Below are 8,679 nucleotides of genomic sequence, written 5' to 3'. Positions count from 1 at the left end.
GGGAGACAAGATCCAAATCTCATTATTCTGCTGGAATTTTTTTTTTTGAAAGATATAACAAAAAGGTCAAAAACCGAATCACTAAAATTTGGTTTTAATCGAGAAACGAGGAAATTTTGGACACAAAATAAATAAATATTCCGTGGTAACCAAAATTGTTAGAACACCTGACAGATCTGAAAATACAGCTTCCAAAATATGTAGATGGTAGCTTGAGCACAAAAAATATTAGAGCGAGTCATTTTTATTTTATTTTATTTTATTTTATTTTATTTTATTTATTTATTTATTTATTTATTTATTTATTTATTTATTTATTCATTTTAACTTTGATGTCTGGTTTTTACACCTAAATTAAACTGTAAACTGTCACTGTTAACCTTTTGCAGCAGTTACAACAGTACATCTTCCTGGCATAGTGTCATGTTTCCTGAGAACTTCAACACTAATTTTATCCCATGCTTTTTGCAACTCAGGGCTGCCTCACCTTATATCCAGTAAGGAGGGTTTGTTTGTTTATTAGTTCACCTTATATGTATTGATGGGCGTCTGGGATTGCTTTGGCCTCTGTATTTGTGTGTATGTGTCAGTATTAGTACACGTATGTGGTGGTAGGGTAAATGAAGTGTATTACTGTTTGGGTGTCTTTTAACATTTGACTCCTGAATGCTGGGGTGATGTAGGTGGAATATTTCAACTGACTTTCATTCATTGTAAATAATCCAACAGGTGATGGGTCATGTTTATAACCAGATACGTAAATCAAATATTCATTCATTTATTAATTCATTCTTCCCAAAGTATGATTGTATTCTATGCACCAGTTAACTTTTGGAAATTAATTGATTATCTTGTGCCCTCAATGAAGTAAATCAGGGGTTTTGTTTTTTTCCATTAATTACTTAATTATTAGTAAAGTTATTATTTTTGTTTTATGTTTGATCTTTCCCCAAGTTATTATTTTGTGCACAATTATAACATGCACACAATAAAAAAGAGTACACTTAATAAAAAATAAGTACTTCTCACCACATGATAATTGTGCTGTGTGCCAAAATTAATATATTGTGTGCAAACTATTTCATATCCTCTATCTTGAGCTCAAAACGTAATGATTATGTGCACACAAAATAACTCAACCCCAAAGAATAATTATCATGCAACCAAACCAATAATTAGTTCCATAATGATTGTGCTTTGTGCACCCAATAAAATTACCCTGTGGGAACGACTTATTTTATTGTGTGCACATTAAAGGCATTTTGTGTGCAGAAGATAAGAAAGTGACATGTCCTCAAATATACTGTTTCATGCAGCAACAATTTCTCACAAGATTAATATATTTTGTGCTAAAGCGAATTCTTTCCAAAACTACAATGTCCTTGAATGTGCACACAGAGAATTTCTCCTCTCAAGTGAATGCATTACACTTCTGTATGACTGACTTGAGTTGAAGGATTTTAATTTGAATAAAAACTATTCTTTAGTAATGTCACAATATTTACACAAGTTACTGCAACATGAAACTTGGTAATGATCTTGAAACAGTCTCCCTTTGTATATGACAGATGTATATGCCTGATCGTAATCCACACTTCAAAAATCAGGCCAACTAGGACCGGATTGATTCATGGCACGTCTAGATTTCTATGACAGCACTACGCTGGCTGACGAAGTTTAGTAGTGAGAAGAGATAAAACACAGAGATCTGTGTTTTACTCTGCCAAAAATGATTTCTGTGATTAATTTTGTAGTGATGGTGGACACAGGAGCCTAACTGTCAGACAGAAAAAAGGACAGAAGAGCAGAAGAAAACTAAACAAGAGAGTGATACAGCCGGAGCTAAAGGCTAATACGGGGGCTAAACTGTTTGTGATATTGTTCATTCCAACCCACATGCAGCAGTTACTCTGCAGTGGTCTGTTCAAACTTGAGAGCCTATCAATAAAATGTAACATGCGTCAAATTCGGATGAAAAGAAAAACAACTGACTCAGTGCTCAAAGACCTTTATGGTCATTGTTACAAGAGTGTGTTAAGTCTATAGACTTAACACACTCTTGTAACAATGACCATAATGACCAATGGATAGTATACTATCCAACCACAAGGTGGGGTCAGAACACACTTTTAGTGCCTGTCAGGGTTGTCCTCTTTGAAGGTATTTTTAAATTTAGTTATAGTTATCTTTTCTAGCAGTTAAAGCAGGTACGCCATTAACTGATACACACACAAAACAGTCAACTACAAAATATCTTGATCCAGTGATATACCACAAAAAGCTCAATTCATAAAAGTATCTTGTGCTTAGGAAAGAATATCAGAAAATGTTTTTTGAGAACTTTTTGTTATAACCAACTGGCAAAACATTTTCTTTTAACAAAGTCTTGATCCTTTTTGCATTCCCTTCTTGTTAACCACCTGATTTTACCATGTTGTCCTCATCTTTATTTTTTCAGATAACTTGCATTCTTTTTTTTTTTTTTTTTTTTAACAAAACAGTGGAGCATGTGAATGCTGTTTCATAAATCTTTCTTTTCTTGTTCCAGCTCATCTGCAGAGCAGCCTACAACATGTTGCATCCAGAAGCCTGGACAAACATGGCAAGCAATGTTAAATCCTGCGGGCTGATGTCTTCATTTTTTATTAGTCCCCATCTTCAGCCATATTGATTATTTAAAAAGATCCTTTTGACTTGATGTGATCCTTTTGTGAGTGAGGACCCCTGCCTGTGGGCCAGCTCTGTGACCTGACCTTGGTCGGACCTATGTGTATTTTGGCAGGTGTTTGTGGGATAAAAACCTGACGTGTCCCTGATAAGAGATGTGTCTGTGCATGTGCCACGTTGCCTGACAGAAAGCAGAGGTACTGACTGAAACCTTCATTCTCTTCTTTTTGTTGAGCTGCAGCTGATGTGAGACATGTCAGGACTGAACGCCTCCCTCGGGTACTTTCTGTCTGTGGTCGTCTTTGCTGCCTCAGCACAAACTCTTTTTAAAAGATGGCCTCGCTTCAGTTTCATGCTGGAGTTTGTGTCCTCCTTCATGCTGGTAGCGTGCTGGCTGGAGGTGCAGACCATCGTGGAGGTGGGGGAGTGGGCTGGAGGTCTGGGTCCTGATGTGACTGTGACCATGCTGTTTGTGGTGGTGCTGACCAATGGAGTGGTCTGTGGAGGGTCGTCAGGTAACCCCACTCTGGTACTGATGAGGTTCCTGCAGCTGGAGACCCCAGCCCTGCCTACCCTGCTGGCTGTAGCTGCTCATTTCCTGGGGTCCCATCTGGCCCTCCTGGTTGCAGTTTACTACTGGGGTCTGGAGCTCACAGACATGCACATGATCAAGAACCTGATGGCGAGGGAGTGCAGCTCGTCTCTGCAGGTGTCTGTGCTGCAGGGATTCTTCACTGAGTGTGTCTGCACACTCGTCTTCCTCCTCATTCATCTGAGCCTCAGACGCAGATCTGCTTTGATCCAGGTCCCTCTGATCGCCATCCTCCTCACATTCCTGTCCCACACAGGTGAGTTTCAGGTGAACCTGGCCCTATACAGTAATCACTGCATGGAAAACTGAGAAAACTATGCTCAGACAATGCAAACAGTTTCTGTGCAAATAAAGAATGTAAACTCTCCTGAGTGTTATGACTGTAGTTACTGGCCAAGAAAAGATGCAAGACATCTGTACAAGAAAAGAAAAGTAGAGATTGGGACCCCCTTAAAGACAAGATGCTACATCTCAAGGGGCTTTCCAAATTATATTGAAATTTAGAGTAATTGGTGAAAAAGTTGCACATAGGGGACACTCAGGGTAGTTGTCATAATCTTCACATTGAAACTCTAGGTCCACAAAGGTGAAATGCGGTGTTCAATTGTTTTTAGCATTTTAAATCCTTTTAAGTGCAATATTAAATGTTTTTCTTAATATATGTTTGTACAGAGAGAACACTGTTAAAAAAGAAAGAAGTCAAATTCCTCGTATTCTTTGAAAAATACATGAAACTTAAGTTAAAATTTCTGAAAGTCTGTGAATACAGTTCATCACTGTATCCACAAATGTAGATTCAAACTACATCATGTGGAGAGAAAACCAGGTGTAAACATGATCCAGAAACACTACAGACTTTTCTGTACCTGAGTCCATTCAAGATGAACTGACAGGAAAAAGAAATCTGTCCCGTGGACTGATGAATGAAAATCTGACATTCTCTGACAAACCACATTCTGTGTGTTTTGCATTGCATGGTAGAAGAGACCAGGTTTTAAACTGGCCTGCCTGCCACCCTGACTTGTCACCCATTTAACATTTGAAGTGTCATAAAAGAACAGGACAATATTTCACTTTCCAACTCCTGCAACTTGTCTCCTGGGTTCAGAAATGTCACAGTGTGGTTCAAAGAAGAGTTCACGTGGATAAATGCGTCCCTGTAACAAATGCTAGATATGTGTTACTGACATCAATTTAGAGTCAGTAAATAGTGTTTTTGTCACGTTTTACACAGTGCCTTCAGAAATGATGAATGTACGAAGGTCCTGACAACCAAAGTGTAGGTTTCAGACTTTTTACCATCGACACCAAATAAGATGTGTAAAAAGAATCAACAGCTCTTTGATAGGTTTAAACTTTCTTATCAGAGAGGGAAGAGCGCATTTTATTATTGTCGTTTGCATATCACGTCAGTGAAATTTGTCATGTATATCACGGGTTCCCCAACGTTTTTAGCCTGCAGCCTCCAAAATAGTAGTACTGAAAACCCTGATAAGCTAATTCAAAATGCTCAATCTACCTGACTGGTAGTGAATGAGAGTGCCTTTATGTACACATTACTGTGTATCATAAATTAAGTATTACCACAGTAATCCTGGTTTAGCTATCAAATTCAAAGCTCTTCTGCTGGCTTAAAAAGAGTTTTAAGAATGGCTCCTGCCCACCTGGAGTCCTTCATCCAGGTCTACACTCCTCGTCCGCAACTCTATCCACAGAGTCCCTTTCTACTTTCAAGTAATGATATTTAATTTTACTTATATAGCGCTTTTCAGGAACTCAATACAAGCAAGGAACAGAAGTCAAACAGACAACATAACAACAGTTCAATCACAAGAGATGTCTGGAGACTCAACTGTAAAGGGAACACTTAGGCACTTAATCTGACCCTTCTCCTCTTTGTCCTCAGGGGTAGAATGAGCCAGGAGGTCTCAGACCCAGCTCTTGGTGAACATTTTTCAATGATTACTGAATGTTGTTGAGGGTTGAACTATAATGTTGATGATGATTTTTAATTGTGCTCAGCTGTGGCTACATTATTTTAGACATTTGGCTGACAAAAGTGTCTGCTAAATGAAATTGTAGTTACCTCCAGGGCCTTGTAGCCACCCAAAATTCTGGAAAACTGATCAAATATTTTCTGTTTGCATGGTTTTATATAAATTGTAACTCTTACATATGTTTATATAATATTTTGACAAATTGTATGGAATATAGAATTGTACATGGATGGCATCCCCTACTTTCAGAACTATTATATTATCTAGTAATGATTGCACTGGGAACTGAAGCCAGCGGTATTATTACCTGTCATATATGTGATCAAAATCCATGTGCCTGCTTCGACTATCTTCTAGGTATTTTAAATATACAAATTTCCTTTTTACTGCTTGATGTATATATTTATGTATGTATGCACTCATTTATTTCTGCAGCTAGAGGTTATACCTCAGCGTACATGAACCCATCTCTGGCTTATGGCCTCACCTTCTTCTGTCCTGGGTTCACCCTAACACAGTATGCATCAGTCTACTGGCTGGGTCCTCTCACAGGTAAACCGTTATAAGTCTTATACAAACATGTATGTGCAGCTCTTTAAAATGCACTCTGTTAACGCTGATTGTATGTTTTTCAGGTATGTTTCTGGGCCTCCTCCTCTACTTGGGACACATCCCCAGGATTTTTGCAAAGAACCTTTTGTACTTTCAGAAGACACGATTCAAAGCGCCAAAAGGAGAGAAAGGAGAGAAGAAGAAGAAGTGAAAGAAAATGCTTTATATTTTTTGATCACTCTTCAAAAAGTATCTGACTACATATGATTAACAATCATAACGATACAGCTGGAGTGACAATTAAATGACTGTGTAGAGAATGTTAAATATGAATAATACAAATAAATATGGTTCATTTTTACATCCTTGTTGGCTGTGATCAAGAAATTATTTCTACCAGTTAAACTCATCACACTCTTTATAAATCCATGTTATCAAACACAACATGTGCTGGTAGCTTCAGAAATACACTTCAAAAAAATAATGACACTGGTTTCAGTGAAAACAAACATTTGCCAATGGACAAGTGTGATTTTATTTTTTGTTCAAATATTTTTGCACACTACCCTGTCAGAGGTTAAAAACAACATTCTTTTAAAGAAAAATTATTTTGTCTAAGGCAAAATAACACTTAATATGATCTTATTATCACCAGAAAACTCAATCCTGGGTGAAAACAGTATTTTATTTAAACACCTGCAGTGCCAAAAATGCACCAATAAAAATGTTAATCCTTCTTCAATTAAGAAATATAACAAAATGCTGTCACAGGCCAGCAACAACGTGCCAAAATTAAGCACAAATACCAAATAGAGGCTTTAATCCTGTTAACCTTCAGAAGAAGAGAGCTGCTCCTGCTTTTGCTCCTCCTACTACTACTGCTTCTGTTTCTTCTTCTCCTCCTCCTCCTGTTGCGTCTTCCTCTGCAGCTCCTGCTTTTCTTCCTGCAGTTTCTTCTGCTGCTCCTCCTCTTGCCGCTCCTGCTCCTTCTGTTTCTGCTTCTCCTTTTTGGAACCAGCAGGTTGAGGTTTTTTTTTCTTTTGCCACTTTACACCTGAACAGCCTTGATCTGTGGATGAGACAGGTAGAAGCATTAGTAGTCAGCGTGGGGTGTCTGTCCTTATGGTGTCTTAATTGAATACATTTTCTTTAACATTAATAACTTTTATATTCAAACTGTAACATTATGCCACAGTGTAAATGCTCTGATAAACACAAGATGCTAACAGTGACTAAACTTATTGAAGCTAGAGCACCATGAGGAGTTAGAGTTTGTCACCTGGCTGCATTTCTAGCTGAGCCTCAGGACGATCAATCCATAAAGTATAATCTGGATTGTTCAGGAGGGATTTGCTCTGTCCACAGCTGAGACACCTCTGGACTGTGAAACGAGTCCTTCTGTTTTTTTCTAAAGGGACAAAATCAAAGAAAAGATAAAGGTTAGACAACATAAAAACAAGTTGAGATCATCTACAGATTTTTACAGCAGGAGTTAAACCACAATCTGACTCACTTCTTTGTCTTGTTGTTGCTGTCACACCAGGGATGAGGAGGGAGGAGCATCTCTTACAGATTGTTCTCTTCACTGATGGGTCTCTGCAATAGAAATAAACATATGCTGAAACTATGATGCTGAGGCAAACCAGGCTGTCACAAAAAAGAATTTCAACTATGATACGGTAACATGAAAATAAAATTATATTTACACAAAATCAAACTGGGCTTTAAGACACTTATCTTAACACAATTTTGCAGTTTTACAGTTTCATAAATCCAAAAAAATTGTTGTTTAGATAATTATTTAATATATTTTACATTAGGAGAGGAGTCAAGGAAAAGAAAAAGTGTTAGGAGAGAAATGTTGCAGATTTAGACAATGCATAGGAAACAGCCTTAACACTAATCTCTAAACTGCTAAATAAGTACGTGTAAAAAGAAAATGTTTTGACTTAAAGTACAGATAAAATGTATGACTACAATTAGAGAATACCGCTTTTGTCGAATAAACTAATCAAAAAATATATACTAAAATAAGACTAAAAATATGTGTTTTGTTAAAAGACTCTGACTAAATCTAATAGCGGTTGAAATAAACCCTGCTACAGCTCAGCTCAGGGTTTTACAGCAGATAGTGCCTTCAGAGGAGGTGAAAACCAAACAGTTTGACGTAAGGATGGAGAACAGGAGATTTTCTGGTTGAAGACGCCACAGAAGCAGAGTGTCCACTAGTTAGCGTTCTCGACAAAAGAGAACCAACGAAGAAGAGAGAACAGACTGATGATAATCGAAGGACGAGGCTGAGTTTGAATCGATTGAATCGATTGAATCAAACTTACTGTCTGATGACTAAACGTCTCGATATTGTCTTCTGTGTGAGACAGTAGAAACGGGCCAGTTCCACATTTTCGGGATTTTGGGCTAAAACACAATGAGCAGCCTGTCGAGAGACAAAACAGATAAACAGAAGCTGATAAGCTCGATACTAACGTATGAACCATGTGGCTACTGACGATTAACTCTTCTTTCATCGTTTCTCTCACCTGGTAAAGGTAGTTCATTCTTTGGTAGGCCTCCCTCTTGTTTATGTGCTCTTCCATCTCACAGAGAGGAGTAAAACTAAAGGTGCGTCTCGTGTTGATATTACAGCAGATAGTTCAGGCTACTTCCTCTCAGTCTATCATTGGGTGGCGACTAGCGTTTTCCACGCATTACCGCCGCCTATTGTCCAGGAGTATGGCTGAATTAAGTTACTATTGAAACAAGAAAAGGCCTGAATGCTTATCCTGTATTTCATTTCCAGTCAACCAAGTTGTTTTTTAAAACCAGAGTTTTTCAGCTAACTCCTGTCACTTTTCATAAAACTACTAAGGC

At 37.9% G+C, this 8,679-nt stretch overlaps 3 protein-coding genes across 3 annotated transcripts in view; 2 read left to right on the top strand and 1 right to left on the bottom strand.

Annotated features, from left to right (window-relative positions):
* Nucleotides 1-8,679, top strand: part of plekhb2 (pleckstrin homology domain containing, family B (evectins) member 2) — a 58,156-nt gene that overhangs the window by 19,004 nt on the left and 30,473 nt on the right. The window lies entirely within an intron of this gene.
* Nucleotides 2,921-6,019, top strand: aqp12 (aquaporin 12). Its single transcript, XM_074667909.1, has 3 exons — nt 2,921-3,515; nt 5,692-5,808; nt 5,892-6,019. Exons 1-3 carry the CDS (start codon nt 2,921-2,923, stop codon nt 6,017-6,019), a joined length of 840 nt encoding a protein of 279 aa, XP_074524010.1.
* On the bottom strand, nt 6,156-8,506 carry rpp21 (ribonuclease P subunit p21). Its single transcript, XM_074668596.1, has 5 exons — nt 8,349-8,506; nt 8,145-8,245; nt 7,322-7,404; nt 7,088-7,216; nt 6,156-6,877 (listed from the first exon to the last, which is right to left on the bottom strand). Exons 1-5 carry the CDS (start codon nt 8,403-8,405, stop codon nt 6,684-6,686), a joined length of 564 nt encoding a protein of 187 aa, XP_074524697.1. The 5' UTR covers nt 8,406-8,506; the 3' UTR covers nt 6,156-6,683.

The sequence above is a fragment of the Halichoeres trimaculatus genome, unplaced genomic scaffold (assembly GCF_033239565.1).
Source record: "Halichoeres trimaculatus isolate MK-OKI-2021-1 unplaced genomic scaffold, fHalTri1.1 fHalTri1_scaffold_4, whole genome shotgun sequence".
Taxonomy (NCBI): Eukaryota; Metazoa; Chordata; class Actinopteri; order Labriformes; family Labridae; genus Halichoeres; species Halichoeres trimaculatus.
The sequence above is the reverse complement of the archived record's forward strand: the minus strand, read 5'-3'. Positions and strand labels throughout refer to the sequence as shown.

Coding starts and splice junctions, on each gene's coding strand:
- aqp12 (XM_074667909.1), top strand. CDS start 2,921: ATGTCAGGACTGAACGCCTCCCTCGGGTACTTTCTGTCTGTGGTCGTC. Junction 3,516..5,691: donor CACATTCCTGTCCCACACAG/GTGAGTTTCAGG, acceptor TTATTTCTGCAG/CTAGAGGTTATACCTCAGCG. Junction 5,809..5,891: donor CTGGCTGGGTCCTCTCACAG/GTAAACCGTTAT, acceptor TATGTTTTTCAG/GTATGTTTCTGGGCCTCCTC.
- rpp21 (XM_074668596.1), bottom strand. CDS start 8,405: ATGGAAGAGCACATAAACAAGAGGGAGGCCTACCAAAGAATGAACTAC. Junction 8,246..8,348: donor GAATGAACTACCTTTACCAG/GTGAGAGAAACG, acceptor GTCTCTCGACAG/GCTGCTCATTGTGTTTTAGC. Junction 6,878..7,087: donor TCAGCTAGAAATGCAGCCAG/GTGACAAACTCT, acceptor TCTCATCCACAG/ATCAAGGCTGTTCAGGTGTA.